Source organism: Chiloscyllium plagiosum, chromosome 11 (genome assembly GCF_004010195.1).
Source record: "Chiloscyllium plagiosum isolate BGI_BamShark_2017 chromosome 11, ASM401019v2, whole genome shotgun sequence".
In the NCBI taxonomy this organism is placed as follows: domain Eukaryota; kingdom Metazoa; phylum Chordata; class Chondrichthyes; order Orectolobiformes; family Hemiscylliidae; genus Chiloscyllium; species Chiloscyllium plagiosum.
In genome coordinates this window covers 82,171,470-82,187,529 of record NC_057720.1, presented here as the reverse complement: position 1 = coordinate 82,187,529, position 16,060 = coordinate 82,171,470, and the positions used below count along the sequence as shown (strand labels likewise).

At 39.3% G+C, this 16,060-nt stretch overlaps 1 protein-coding gene across 1 annotated transcript in view; it reads left to right on the top strand.

The window, feature by feature from the left end:
- LOC122554626 (xenotropic and polytropic retrovirus receptor 1 homolog) overlaps positions 1-16,060 on the top strand; it is a 301,561-nt gene that overhangs the window by 229,596 nt on the left and 55,905 nt on the right. The window contains exons 8-9 of the mRNA XM_043699948.1: positions 2,909-3,090; positions 4,804-4,983. Of these exons, the coding sequence (XP_043555883.1) occupies positions 2,909-3,090; positions 4,804-4,983 (362 nt within the window). The remainder of the gene's footprint in view (positions 1-2,908; positions 3,091-4,803; positions 4,984-16,060) is intronic.

The window sequence follows — 16,060 nt, the reverse complement described above, 5'->3', positions numbered from 1 at the left end:
CTTGTAGAATTCACTGGGAAGTCCATCAGGACCTGGCGCCTTTCCACTCTGAAACTGCCTCACAGTTACTATTCACTATTTTGAGATGTCTCCTTTTGTTCAACTGGCACAAGATAATTTTAAGTGATTTTACAAAATAACTTCACCTACACCACTTACTGTCTTGATTATGTCTATAAGATCATTTCTTAGGTGTCTTTTTTCCTGGTGAAGAAAGCTAAAGTCTCTGCAGTTTTTCTAGTTGGCAGTAAGGAATAGTTGTTTCCTTTAGTCTGATGTTTGACCCACCATACTACATAACAATTGAAGTAATTTGCATCCAATAGTCCATTATTTGTTAAATTTCTATTTGAGCCGGCTGTCAGCTATTCTAATTTGTTACCACAACTTGAATAGATTAGCACTAGCAGGGCAACATACTTGTGTGTAGTATCAGGTACCGAACCTTTTTTTATTGTCCTACCCAGGAGAGGGAAGCAAGCAGAGATTCCCCAAAAAGGGGAACAGGATTCAAGTTTTGAACAAACTTTCAGAGACCCAAGGGTTTTTGAAGGGAAAATAACATTTTGTATAAAAGAGAGAGAATCAAACTTCATGCAGGCAATCTGAGCAATACTTAGGATATTCCAATCTGAGATTGGAATCTACTGAGACCAAGGATGCCAGTCGATGGAGTTGAACAATCGGAGGTGAGGCATGAATGCTGTTGGCTGGATTTGTCCTCCCCTTTCTCTATATCCTCCTACAACCTTCAAATCTGTATGCTGCTCCACTTGTGAACTTCCCTGATTTTCAGGAAGCTGTGCCTTCAGTAGTCCAAACCCTCAGTTCTGAAGTTCCTTCCTTAAGCCTCTACCACACCCCACTTCTAAAACCCATCTTAAAACGTTTCTGTTCGATTAAAGCCTGACCTAATATCTCCTTGATTTCAAATGTTGTCAAATTTATACTGTTCTGTGTTGTTAAGATTCTTAAGAATACATTGGCAGTAAATGATATTGAAGCTACTTGTAAAGGTAAAGAAAATCTGTTTTGAGACAAGTTTGGGAACTATACAGTGACCAGGTATGTGTCCCATTTTGAGGCACTTGGTAAAGCAAGGGTTTCGACAATATAAACACAACATGCACAATATAAATGCAAATTATTGGTTTGCAAAATTATTGACTTGAAGTAACACTACTTTCAAAAGTTAAAAGAAACCCAAAGCCCAATTAAATAGTTGGCCCGTGGGTAGGGATGCTACCGCTGCACCACATCACTCTTGAGAAAGTTTTGGCTAGTTTTGAACCAGAAATGATGTGACAACTGCTATACTATGTTGTTGGGACCCCAGTTGAAGGATATGCAAGCACTTAAGGATTAGTGATTCACGAGTTTAATTAAAGAATTCCTGAGAGGAATGTTGGTTCCATGCACTGTGCACTAAGTTGAGCTAGGTGAGGAATTGCTGAAGTCAGGCAGATTAGGCCCCAAGAGAGTGACAAAGCAGTGACATGAAGAAAGAATAGAACCTTATGTCGTCTACAGCATAGAGAAAGGTGTATCTTGATTATTTTGAAAGATGTATAGCAATGACTTGTGTGGAAATTAATGGAGCCAGTCACAGATTTTGTCAATGTTAGAGTCAATGGCAAATAAATATTCAAAAATAGTGGTCCCAAAGGTACAACTCCTTAGGCAAAAAGGGAACCAATGTTATGACCAACTCAGGTAAACAGGTAGTAAATGGTTGTTCCAGAACTTTGAAAGTGTTCATAATAATTTTAATAACTTCAGAAATCACAGTTATTGTGTCAGTAATATGGTCTTGAGAGTTTTAAGGGGATAATCCAATTAGTTTTCAACAAAAAAGAATGGTGTCAGATAGACTGGAGTGATGGCATAGGAAAAATTAAGATGCAAAACCTTGGCAAGAGATTAGTTAGACTGAAGGCTTAAAGTGCAATTTAGAAAGCGTTGTTCAGCCCAGGAAAGATGGTGCAGGCTCTGGTAGAACAATGATATGTTTTTAATTTGGTCTGCACAGTTTCTCTGCCTTATTGTTGTTATTTCTTAATTAACCTCTTCAGATGTGTTTTGACAGACCTATGAAGCAGGTGGGACGTGGCTCAGAGGCAAGGTCACTATTACTGTGCCACAAAAGCCGTTTTTCTACCTTAGTTATTTTTAATCAACCTATTCAGCGATGTTAACATAGTCCCCTAAAATACGTGAGATTTGACCCTGGCCTCCTGGTACAGAGATTGGGACACTACCACTGCCTTATTGACCTTTTTTTTTCCTAATCAACCTGTTCAGAGATGTCATTAATCTGTAGAGCAGGTGGGGCTAGAATCTCAGGGGTAGGAATGCTACCACTGCCACAAGAAGCATTCTACCTTAAGTTTTTTTTTAATTTGTTTAACCTAAATTCTAATCAACCTGCTTAGAGATGTTATTACACACACCGCTGGGACTTGAACCAAGGTCTCTTGGTTCAGGGGTAAAAACACTAAAACTGCCTTATTTAAGAACCGTTCTGCCTTATTTAAGTATGTTTTTCTTAATTCAGGCACCTGTCCTCTCCAAAAGAGCTAACTAACCATTAATTAAAGCTCAATGTTAAATGAGAATTATGATGTCTGTGTGAGAGTATATTTTGGTGTATCCTGTTTCTCTCTATTCTGCATCTCCTTAATGTAATGAGACCTCAAGAGACTGAGTGTAGGAATTTTTTTTACTTCTGGAAGATTACTTTTAGAAATTGTCTTTTTTTACATTTCTAATTTAATTTTGTGTGTTCTAACTCAACTGAAAAATAGTTAGTGGTGAGAAGGTGTATGTCAAGATGATTCTTGTTACTTCATCTAAAAATAGTTCAGTCTGGATCGTCAACTGCTTTAACAATTCTTGATCCATTTTCCAGCTAAATCAAAAGAAGGGAATATTTGGCCTTTGGTGCGTATTTACCGTGGTGGATTCTTGCTGATCGAGTTTCTCTTTCTGCTTGGCATCAACACATATGGTTGGCGGCAGGCTGGAGTGAACCACGTGCTAATCTTTGAACTCAACCCCAGAAGCAATCTGTCCCATCAACATCTCTTTGAGGTTGGTCATCTCATATGTGACTGATAGGCCTATGGCAGGTCTTAACTTTCCCAGTCGTGTTTATTTTCTTAATCTGTTCATTCATAAAACTTCACCTCATGTATTTGTATTAATCAAAGATATGCATCTTTTATTAAATGCATGAATGTGGGTCAGCTCTAAATAATCATCCTCAAGCAATCTCAGTTCAGTTTCTCCGGTGGAGAAATGTTCTGTTAAATAAGTGCTGTAATGTGAGTTTCTGTGCTCTCTTTGTTGGTTATTTCATTTGCAGCCTGTTTAGCCCCTCAGAACATTTTTCACATTTTCCTGTGATTTTTATGGGTTCCTTTGGGGCTACTTTCTAACGTTATAAAGTAATGTTTTTGCAGAATTCCAGTAGATACTTGACCACCTTAGAAGAAGCAGCATTTGCCATAATGTCAGAGCTGAAACATAATGTCAAAGATTTCAGTTATCCAAGCACCACATTCTTATCCTACTGCCAAAGAGGGCATTTGGCAGTTGCTTTTGTTTCAAACTGGGCCCCATGCCCAGGTGTAGTGATATCGTTTGCTTTCTTTATACCATCAATGTCATCAAGGCCCTATTCACCACGAGGGCTTTTTTTAAATCACTGAAAATCAGAATACATGCACTCCCATGAAACACTCTTTTCCCCAACTGTCAAATTCTGTGTGGCAGATGCCTAGTTTTTCCATGTTCCGAGAACTGACTGACGTGAGTGTTATGGCCCTCATCCTTTTTCTTGCAAAGTCTCAATCTATCCTGGTACCTATCAAACAGAAAGCACCTCTGCAGCTACAAAGAATGGTTTGTAGGTAAGCAATTGGGAGTGGGATCTTGGAACTGTGTCTATAGCTGCTATGGCACAGTGATGCAGTGCAAATGAATTTCCTCATTCATTGTGACCCCTTAGAGTATAAATGATTTTTGGAAGAAATATGAAGCACCAGTAATAAACAGGGATAGAAAAAAAAATGTAATGTGCTTGAGAAATCACACATTTGGGAGAGTGAATTATCCTTTTGGTCTGGAAGTGCATGTAGTTAAAGAGTAAGATAATGAGTGGGTGGAAAATAATGCAATATTGTTATTAATCACCTTCCACATATCAAGAGCCTATTTCATCACTAAGTCCAACAATTAGAAGACACTTTGAAGCTCAAGCTCCTGTCAAGAGATGTACACGTTCAAATAATCAACTCCATGCTGTAGTAGAAAATATGAAACAACACAATTAAACAAACACTTAATCATTGTCATTGAGTATTTCTTTTCCAAAAGGATCATTTTGGGAACTGTCTCTGTTATATATGTGAGATACAGTTATTAGGCTCATCACTGAATATTCATTAAATAGTGCATATCTTTACTAATAATCAAAGTATCCAGGAGATGCAAAAACTTGAGGGAATAAGAAATTCACTCATCCAATCTTGCTCAGTCAAGCTAAAATCTGTCTATCCTGTTCGGGAATCTGTTTTATACTTGATCATTGCATCATAAGTATCTGATAAAGTTCCCTTCAATGTACTTTCTTTAAATGAGGACTATTTCCACACACAGCCCTGTTGGCATCTACTTCGCACAGACATTGGAATCATAATTAATTAAATTGTGCCTTGTATTCAAGTGTGTAAGGGAGCAGAATTGGCTTATTGACTTGCTGTGTTTCTGTGTAAAATAATAAAAGCATTTATCTTCTTACAGATTGCTGGCTTCCTGGGAGTCCTTTGGGGCTTGAGTCTGTTCATCAGTTTGTATGGGTCTAACAACTTAATTCCAATGCAGGTCAACCCTCTCATACTGTATGGGTTCATGTTCCTGTTTCTCATCAATCCCACAAAAACCTGCTACTATAAGTCTAGATTCTGGTTGTTAAAGCTCCTGGTAAGTAAGAAATTTTTTTCCCTCTCGTTCTTCACATTTTTATCTGCATAATGATTTTATTTACTTGGAGTAAAGTACTGAACTATCCCCACAGCTTGACCACTTTCTCTTAAGCTAAATATTTTTTTTAAGTGAGTCGCTGTCATAGAGTCATAGAAATGTACAGCACGGAAACAGACCTTTCGGTCCAACTCATCCATACCGACCAGATATCCCAACCCAATCTAGCCCCACCTGCCAGCACCTGGCCCATATCCCTCCAAACCCTTCCTATTCATATACCCATCCAAATGCCTTTTAAATATTGCAATTGTACTAGCCTCCACCACTTCCTCTGGCAGCTCGTTCCAGACACATACCACCCTCTGCATGAAAAAGTTGCCCCATAAGACACTTTCATATCTTTCCCCTCTCACCATAAACCTATGCCCTCTAGTTATGGACTCCCCCATCCCATAGAAGAGACATTGTCTATTTATCCTGTCCATGCCCCTTATGATTTAACAGATCTCTATAAGGTCAGCCCTCAGCCTCTGACGCTCCAGGGAAAACAGCCCCAGCCTGTTCAGCCTCTCCCTATAGCTCTAACCCTCCAACCTTGGCAACATCATTGTAAATCTTTTCTGAATCCTTTCAAGTTTCACAACATCCTTCCGATAGGAGGGAGATCAGAATTGTACGCAATATTCCAAACGTGGCCTAACCAATGTCCTGTACAGCCGCAACATGACTTCTCAACTCCTGTACTCAATATTCTGACCAATAAAAGAAAGCATACCAAACACCTTCTTCACTATCCTATCTATCTGCAACTCTACTTTCAAGGAGCTATGAACCTGCACTCCAAGGTCTCTTCGTTCAGCAACATTCCCTTGGACCTTACCATTAAGTGTATAAGTCCTGCTAAGATTTGCTTTTCCAAAATGCAGAACCTCACATTTATCTAAATTAAACTCCATCTGTCACTTCTCAGTCCTTTGGCCCAACTGAACAAAATCCTGTTGTAATCTAAGGTAACCTATTTCACTGTCCACTACACCTCCAATTTTGGTGTCATTTGCAAACTTACTAAGTATACCTCTTATGCTCACATCCAAATCATTTATATAAATGACGAAAAGTAGTGGATCCAGCACCAATCCTTGTGGCACTCCACTGGTCACAGGCCTCCAGTCTGAAAAGCAACCCTCCACCCCAGCCCTTTGACCCGGATCTGTATCCAAATGGCTAGTTCTCCCTGTATTCCATGAGATCTAACCTTGCTAACCAGTCTCCCATGGGGAACCTTTTCGAACACCTTACTGCAGTCCATATAGATCATGTCCACCGCTCGGCCTTCATCAGTCCTCTTCGTTATTTCTTCAAAAAAACTCAATCAAGTTTGTGAGACATGATTTCCCACACGCAAAGCCATGTTGACTGCCCCTAATCAGTCTTTGCCTTTCCAAATACATGTGCATCCTGTCCCTCAGGATTCCCTCCAACAACTTGCCCACCACCGACGTCAGGCTCACTGGTCTATAGTTCCCTGGCTTGTCCTTACTACCTTTCATAAACAGTGGCACCACGTTTGCCAACCCCCAGTCTTCTGGCACCTCATCTGTGACGATCAATGATACAAATATCTCAGCAAGAGACCCAGCAATCGCTTCCCACAGAGTTCTAGGGTACACCTGATCGGGTCCTGGGGATTTATCCACTTTTTTGTGTTTGAAGACATCCAGCACGTCCTCCTCTGTAATATGGACATTTTTCAAAGTGTCACCATCTATTTCCCTACACTGTATATCTTCCATGTCCTTTTCCACAGTAAACACTGAGAGAGAGATTGTCAAAATATCGTAGATAGTTTTATCAAGCTTGCCAGCATCTATTCAATGTTTTTTGGGAAATGTGGTACACAGGATCCTCTATAGTTATGAACTAATTTAAAACAAGCTGTATTCATACGCTGGAATTTTGTATCAGAAATGGAATGCGTTTCTCTGAAGGTAAGATTAGAACTTGTTTTTATTAAAGCCAATAATGCTGACTCCATCTTGGATTTCAGCTGGAAGCATATACACATATCATAAACACACATGTTTGGGAAAAAGGTATCTTTGCAATGAAAAGTAAGAATTAACAAAGTATAGTTGGCAGTGATAGGCTTTGCATTTGTCTCATTAATACTAGAACTAACAAACCACCCACCTGGTCGGCAAATTTTCCAACCTTAGGATAGGCAAACAAAGACCAGTTTCATCCATAATGTTTGGAATATCATAGAGTCATAGAGGTTGACAGCAAGGAAAGAGGCCCTTGGGCCCAACCTGTCCATGCTGCCCAGATTTCACAATTGAAATAGTGCCATTTGCCTGCATTTGGTCCGTGTCCCTCCATACTTATCCCAGCTGTGTATCTGTCCAAATGTTTCTTCAATGACAAAATTGTACTCACCCCCACACTACCTCTGGCAGCCATTCGAGACACTCACCACCCTCCATGTGAGAGAATTGCCTCTCTGGACCCTTTTGTATCCGACCCCCCTCAATTTAAAGCTATGTCCTCTAGTTTTAGAGTCCCCTACCATGGGGGTAAGCTGTTGGGTATCTGCCTTATCTATGCCTGTCATGATTTTATAGACCTCTATACAGTCACCTCTCAATCTCCTGTACTCCAGGAAAAAAAATCCCAGTCTATCCAGCCTCTTCTTATAACTCAAATCTTCCAATCCAGGTGGCATCCTAGTAAATCTTTTTGCACTCTGTCTAGTTTAATAATATCCTTTCATCACGACGAGACTCTTTATGCCTCTTCTATTCCATAGGCACATAATCCCCTGAAGTGATAAATCAGACTAACAGGAAGGGTTTTTAAAATGGTATGCTGTTGCCATTTGTTTGCCATGCCCCTTTGTCTGCAACCTGACACAAATTGCTTCGGATTTGACAAATTTGCAGACCATGAGGGATGGTAGAACATCACTCTTCACAGTTGGAGGCTGGTTTCTACCGTTGTGAGGTACAATAGAGGCAATTTTGCTCTGTGACCTACTTGACCTCCGCATGCTTGCTGATGACATATGATAGAGGTGTTTTCAAATCCCCGACAATAATAACTCTGTTTGATTCGAGTTAAGGTATTGCAGGTAAATTCGATGGGATGGGTGCATGCAGCAAATTGGCATTAGTTAATTGGCAAATTAGACGCTACTGTGATTTCAGTACTTGAAGCTGTCAGTACTTTTCAAGCAGAAGATATATAGTCCATTCATAATTACTGGTGGATGGATTCCATTATTTCAAAGGAATTTCAAACAGTCTCTGTGGTAAAAGTTGAGGATGAGATCACGTTTTTTTGGAGAGAACCAACTGAATCAAGTCAAGCATACGTTCTCATTTTTGGACCTATTTAGCAAAATCATTAATGTGCTGATTGTATAGATCTCTTACTATAGAAAAATACCAAGCATCCTTTTCTAAAACACTTTTTTTCTTGAGCCTACTTTTTCTTTCTGGTACGTCTTCCAAAGGTGCAACTTTTACATGGTTTAATGTACTGATCATCAGTAGAATACATCAGTACTTGGTGCTCTACTCATTTAAAAGAATAGTGTTCATTCCCTGCTGTTTAATCACCTTGGGCTCATTGGCTTCAGATTTGAACAATACTCTGAATTGAAAAGCTGATGAAGTCTGTACAGCCCAAACTGGATTCCACAAACTAGATTCTTCAGCACTATTGTTTTATTCTTGAGAAATCTAGATAAAGGACTAGGTTTCCATAGCACCAGGTAGGAGGAAGGAAGATATATAATAAGATTAAATAGAAACTGGTGACCAGGCAATTACATGTTATTTGTCAGCACTAACCAGTCAAGGATCCCTGCAGAACCCTCAACAATGAGGGCAAGTGGATAATTTGTACATCAAATTTGTTCTGAGCGTTGAAAAGTACTCAACATTTGTTTAAACTTTATGGAACTCAGCCCAGACAATGTACTGCTTTCAATCTTATTTTTACCAGGACTGAATCTGGTTGATGTAATGGAGCTATGATTTCCATGCAATCATCATATACAACCATGCTGAGCTCATAAAATGGGTCAGCCAATGGAACTTAAGAGAAGCGAAGCAATTCATGATTTCCAAAGTATTTGTGAAGGATTAGACTTGCTTTATGTTAAAATACAGTGGCATTTCCATACTTTTATTGTGTGGCAAAGTAGCGTCCACTAACCTGAAGATCAAAAACGAAACCACTTGAAAAATTGTGCAAAAATTATTAAATGTACTTTTATTTAGTGCAGTGGAAAACTGTTGTGCTTCATTTATTTGGCTCGATGCAGTAGTGGTCAAGTAGCTGTCAAGTGTTTTAAAAAGACAACGATGTTGTGCTGAATTGATTTTTAAATGGTGTGAAGTAAAATTTGGCATATTGTTGTGTAACAGCAGGTCTTTTGTGATCCAATAAGTTTATGTAGCTCTTCTAAGGTAGTAAAGTTTCCCTCATGGAAGCATTATCAAACAAAAACTGATCCACATAAGGCGGTATGAGGACAGATAACCAAAAACTAGGTCAAAGATGTGTGTTAAAAAGAGTCTTAAAGGAGGAAAAAAATATTGTGAAGCCGTATTGCAAGAGAACGCCGGACCGTAGAACCTTGGTAGCTGAAGGCACAACTGTCAATGATAGTCACTTAAGATTGGGGATGTTCAACTCACCAAAATTGGAAGAGCTCAGATGCCTTCGACAGTTACAGGCCGAGCTAAGATTACCAATATGGATAGGAGAGGTCCTAGAGGGATTTGGAAACAAGGAAGACAAGTTTAAAATCACTCTTTAATCAGAAATCAGTGTTGATCAACGTGCACGAGACATGATGGACAAACAGGACTCGGCATAAGTTAGGACTTGGGCAGCAGAGTTTTGAATGAACTTTAAGTTTACAGAAGGTGGAACATCAGAGATCAGCCCTAAATGTATTAGAATAGACAACTCGAGAGATAAAAAAGGACCTGGGTGAGGGTTTCAGCGATAGATGAGCGTGGCTGTAGAACTAAAATTAACTGTAGAGTAACCAGAACTGGATATAACCACTGTTTTCAAGGCACAGGAGGCCCAGTAAGTAACTGCTTTCATGGCTCAAAGCTGGACTTTGTTAATACTATGGTTATTTTTGATATTGTTATGTTTAACATGCATCAAAGGTTCAGAATGGGTTTATACAGCCCTGGGGAAATGCTTAATATTATAAATGCAAATTTGTTCCATCCAATGCATATTATGAATGTAAAATAGACTCTCTGCAATCATAATTTCTTGTTTGATTTCCTTAACTTATTAGAAATGTTTTAAATTTAATGGAGTTAGAATTGCCGGAGGTGGTGTACATTCAAAATGAAGCAAGGTCCTCCACAAGGTATACTGCACCCGAAGGAAATAAAATGCAAGCTGCATTTAGAGCTTCAATATATGCTGGAGACAGGGAATTTTCATCCTGTGATTTCTGGTGGAACTGAGATATGTGATATGTGAGAAATGAGATATGTGCATGTTCCTGCCTGTAACATACTTCTTAGTATTGATCCTCTCACCCTCCAATCATTCATATTCTCTCCCTTTGTTCTTTCCCTCATGTTTTCGCTATTTTGTTCCATGCTATTCTGTTTGTCCCTATTTGTTATCTCCTGTACATACTTCCCTTTTATTTCTCTCACTTTATTTAATCTAATTCTGACTCCTTACTCCTCTTTGTAATCTTTTTCACTCATTCCCCTCTTCTGTTCCACTTTAATATCCCTCCTCTTTCCTTCCTATGGTGATCTGCTCCATTAACACACTAACAATGCCTAGCAGATTGCACTAGCTCATGGTTTTAGTGTTTATCACCTCGTGAGTAGTAGTTCTAACCCACATTGTCGCTACGTCTCTTCAATTGCCACTCTAAACAGCAGACTAAAACTTAAAATGCGTTGTGCTTCAATTGCTAACTGTGTTGGGGAATGTTGCAGTCTGTATAGAAAACATTTTTTCCTGCTTTTTGTCCTCAACCCTCATCTCTGTTTCCATCAATAATCCTATCCATTTAAATTGGCAAAAGCTTTTATTAAAATACCCCTCGACCTTATCTATTTTAGGGTGAACAGAATAAAGTGGTCACTGTGCATATAAAATAGAGTTTCCAGCTTGGGTTGAGTATATTTCAGGGGGTTTCTTCACATTATGTCCTTTCTGCTGCCTCCCTCGGCAAGCAGTCTTTATTCGTCATCTTCAATATTTTTATAACGGATACATAACTGTGTTTAAAAAAAAAAATGGGGAAAGTAATTACTTTCCTTGAAGATCCAGTGTTTACTGTTCTGCTCCATCCTTGCCCCTTCCTGGGTGTTTTTACTTGCAGACTTTTATGTCAAGAGAATGCAGATCATCCAGGAGGGTAGGTGATCCAAGTATTAAACCTGGCCTTTGTTCCAAAACGTTAACTGCAAACCTGAGAAATTGCACTCCTTTAGCTGTTTTTTGTGGGCTCACCCATTTTGATCAGGATCTGCAAGTGCCAGTAATCTACTGTGCATTTTCACAAGACTATTCTTGTGGACTGCTCTTGTGAAGAGGGATGTGCTGAAGGGAAATAAAAAGGATTGAGTGCTTTTTGTAATTAGTTTTCTGAAAGGCCACTGTGGCAGCTGGCTGAGTGCAGAATTTTGAATAGATTGTAATAATGTACATTTACAAACAATGGCAAATGATTGACAGGCCTGTAATTGCATGAATTGAAAGCATTGTACCTTGCTAAAATAGCGCACATTCCACAAAAGCTATTGAGCATTTTTATGTGCTTCAGTAATGCATTTAGCCAGTGATAGATTATGAAGAAAAAGCAACAAACATCTAAACAGTTGCGTTATCCTTGTAGTTGAAGTAATGTTAATTTTCTACTGAAGTAGCAGTTGTTGAATTGCAGTTCCAAAGAGCAGTCATTTTGTTTTAATCTCCCAGTTTTTGTCACCACCTCTGTTGAAGACTCATCAGTAGAGTACAATTTTACCATCTGCTGATAAGCCAAATGGCGTTAGGTCATGGAATAAGCTTGACATGGTGTCTGCCACAATCAGTGTGCATGCATGGACCCATGCCATGCATTCAGTAGCCCTCTGACTCAGAGCTGCAGAGGTACCCTGAACTTAGTATTGCAATCAGAGGCTGAAGCATAGATCTTCCTTGGCTAAACAGCAAATCAACCAGCTGAATAAATTCCCTTCACGTAATAAGAAACCCAAAGCACGTCACAGGAGTTGATAATTTGGGGAAGGGATTTCATGAAGTTTTGTATTTGAAGGAACTCTTATCCTGACATTTGGTGTAAAATTGAAGTACTTGACATGCTGTTATTCACACAACTGCACTTGGGTCCACTCATGATCAATCACAGCACTCCAGTTTATCCACTTGATATTTGGTTAAGAATTTCCGTTAGGAACTCTGCAGTTTTGATGAATTTAGCAGCTGATCTGTTGCATATGTTTTTGAATTTCCTGGTGTCTTTCCTGCTAATCCATTGACATGAGATTCTCATAACACTATTATGAAAGCTGTGTGTGCTATTGTGTGATATCTTGTACGTCTTAGTTCTGCTACAGTTAGTTGGAACTGTCCCTAACAACATTTTAGAAGTGCTTTGGAGTGTTAGGATTTCAGGATGACAAAGCAAATATAAAATGATTTGATTTGCTGTTACTATTTTGTCTCCTGTAGGCATTTTTGAGTATAGAAATTACAAGATGCTTCTATAGAGTTCTCTTGAATCCATGTCTTTCAACTGTTGTCATTTGAAACTATCTGGAAATGGGGTCTATCTTTACCTTTAGTCAGAAATAAGTTTTGCTGAATCTATATGCTTAAGTATGTTTAAGTAAAAAGGGCCACTGCAATATACAATATTAGACGTAGTTCTAATGTCACTGAAAGGATGCGCTAGCATTGGAGGCAGTCCAGAGGAGGTTCCTTAAGTTGATACAAGTGTATGGAGGAACTGTCATACGAGGAGAGATTGAGTAGGTTGCATCTGTACTCATTGGAATACAGAAAAAATGAAAGACAACCATATTGAAACATACAAGATTCTTAAGGAACTTATAGGGTTCTTACAGAAAGCTTGTTTCCCATTATGGGAGAATCGAGGACTGGTGTCCTGCTCCAGAGACTGATGTACATAATCTTGGCTGATATTCCAGTGCAGTACTCAGGGAGTATTATACTGTCAAAGATGCCACTTTTTGGCTGAGTTGTTAGTTTGTGACCCAATTTGCCTACACAAATGGTTGTAAAAATTTCCATGACAGTATTCAAAGAAGAGAATTTATTATAAAAATGCAATTTAGTTGGTTGTTTATCACATTGCTATATGTGAGATTTTTGCCTTGTGTAAATTGTCTCTGATATTTCTCCGCACTGCAATACTGGCCATCTTTCAAAAGCATTCATTGGCTTTGATGTACTTTGGTATATCCTGACGTTATGAAAGTTGCAACATGGATTCAAGCTGTCTCTTTCCAAATAGAATTGCATAGCATATACATAGCTTCAAAAGGAGTTAGATGTGGTTCTTTGGGCTAAAGAGATCAAAGAGAGTAAGCAGGAACAAGAGACTGATCATATTGAATGGTGGAGCAGGCTCAAAGGGCTGAAATGGCTGACTCCTGCTCCTGTTGTCAATGTTTCTATTTTCTGTGTTTTATATCACTGAGTGGTAACAGTGTTTGTTGATGAAATATAAGGGATTCTTTGCTCCACAATGCTGAGTTTGGGAATGAAGCTATTTCACTTTGGTCTTTATAAGAATAGGCAAAAGACCACCAAACAATCAACCAACTCTTCAAGATGTCTTTTTGCTCGCCAAAGAATGTAATTTTACTACCTTTCATTCCAGTCCCGCATATCCCAACCTTCTTATGAAATTTTACACTTGAAGGTATGACATTTGGACTGTACAAGGCATCACTTTTAAGCTCAGTGAAGTGAAGTGGCCGTAGTCCGAAAGGACCATAAGGCTGCTCTCTCATTAGAGAAAGGTACCTGGTAGTGAGCTTAACCTGAGTGAGGTTCACCAGGTCTCAGGTGAGGAGCAATTGACAAAGTGGGACCTTCTTGACCTCCATCAAACTCAGTCGTGATGAAACTGGGCCGGCTGTCTCAGAATCCAAAATGTTTCCTAAATTAAGGGAGGGTGTCCCAACTAAGCAAGAGTGCTTGAAATATTTCCAGAGGTCATGAAATGCAATTCTGTTTTCAAAGAGGTGATGAAGCACAATAGTGCAGTATGTTCTAAAAGATGTGCCACATGCCTCGTAAATCTTTGTTTTTAAAGTATTGTTCCCTTTTGCAACCCACTCAACAGTCCTACTGTGTCTGAATTATTTGCCATCTTTGCCTGCCTAAGTGAATGCGTTTCAAACATAATTCTTTGGCTGTGAAGTGCTTTAGGACATTCTGAGAACTTAGAGAAGTGCCCTTTTAACACGTCATTTTAAAGAAGCAAGCAATTAATGCACTGTAATGAAGTGTAACTGGACTCTATGGGCAAGTCATAAATGAAAACATACAGTCTCTCGGAACCCCATATGAAAGTTTAGAACTTAGTTCTTTAATCTTTGCATTCTGTTTGCGCCGTTGGAAATTTAACAGAACTCATATCTCCATAGGGTAGTCAGATTGTACTTTGATTCACTATAGTTCACAGCCAGATTCATTGCACATCACAACAGGGAGGGATATCCGGTCAGGGAAGTATATAGTGATATTTTCCCCAGTATGACATCATTTTTGCTCTTAAAACAGAGTGAAATATAAGTTGCCTGTTTTTAGAATTCTGAAACTTTAAACAATCATTTACTTAAAATAGATTTTAGCTTTCCCATGTGAATCACAAACCATGAACAATACCAGACGTAGTCAGTAACCAGCAGCTCAGTGACCTCGTCTAACAAGTTGCTGACCCATGTAACAAAAATAAATCTCAGCTTTGACCTGTGGTCAGTGTTCAGTTACCTGTTCTCAGCTTCCGTGGTAGAGGTTTTGCAATTCAGGAAGTAACAGTTGAATAAACTTATCATTTCTGATCTTTGCTTGTCCAGAGACTGTCAAGTATCATACAGGAATCGTGGACACTTGTGCAGAATGCGATAGGTTAATGGGCATGAAAGGAACAGTCCCAATGGGGTGTCAAAGACATCAGCAGGGAAGAGTGAAAATAATTTTGTCTTTAAATAAATGTCAACTTGCCCTTCGAGCTCTTCAAAGCCGGCTCCCATCAATAGCACAGTATAGCTGCAGCGTAATTCATCCTCCTTTCAGGTTCCACAAAACCTAACTCAAACTTATAACATTTTTAAGGAGATAGATAAGATAGATGCAGGAAATATGTTTCCCCCTGGATGGGGCTCTCTTGATCAAGGAAGTCATGATTTGGAGATGCCAGTGTTGGACTGAGGTGTACAAAGTTAAAAATCACACAATACCAGGTTATAGCCCGACAGATTTATTTGGATGCACTAGCTTTCGAAGTGCTACTCCACAACCACCTGATGAAGGAGCAGCGCTCCAAAAGCCAGTGCTTCCAAATAAACCTGTTGGGCTATAACCTGGTGTTGTGTGATTTTTAACTTTGATCAAGGAAATTACTCTTAGAATAGGGGGCAATCCATTAGCAATGAGAACAGGAGGAATTTCTTCAGTCAGTGGGCAGTGATGTTTGGAAATCCCTACCTAGCTCAGTAATTGATTATGCTGAAGTCAAGGACCAATAGATTTCTAGGTGCTAATAACCAGTGTTTAATCTAATTTTCTTCCTATCCGTTGTGGTTCTGTTCGCCGAGCTGGGAATTTGTGTTGCAGACGTTTCGTCCTCTGTCGAGGTGACATCCTCAGTGCTTGGGAGCTTCATGTGAAGTGCTTCTGTGATCTTTCCTCCAGCATTTATAGTGGTTTGAATCTGCCGCTTCCGGTTGTCAGTTCCAGCTGTCCGTTGCAGTGGTCAGTATGTTGGGTCCAGGTCGATGTGCTTATTGATTGAATCTGTGGATGAGTGCCATGC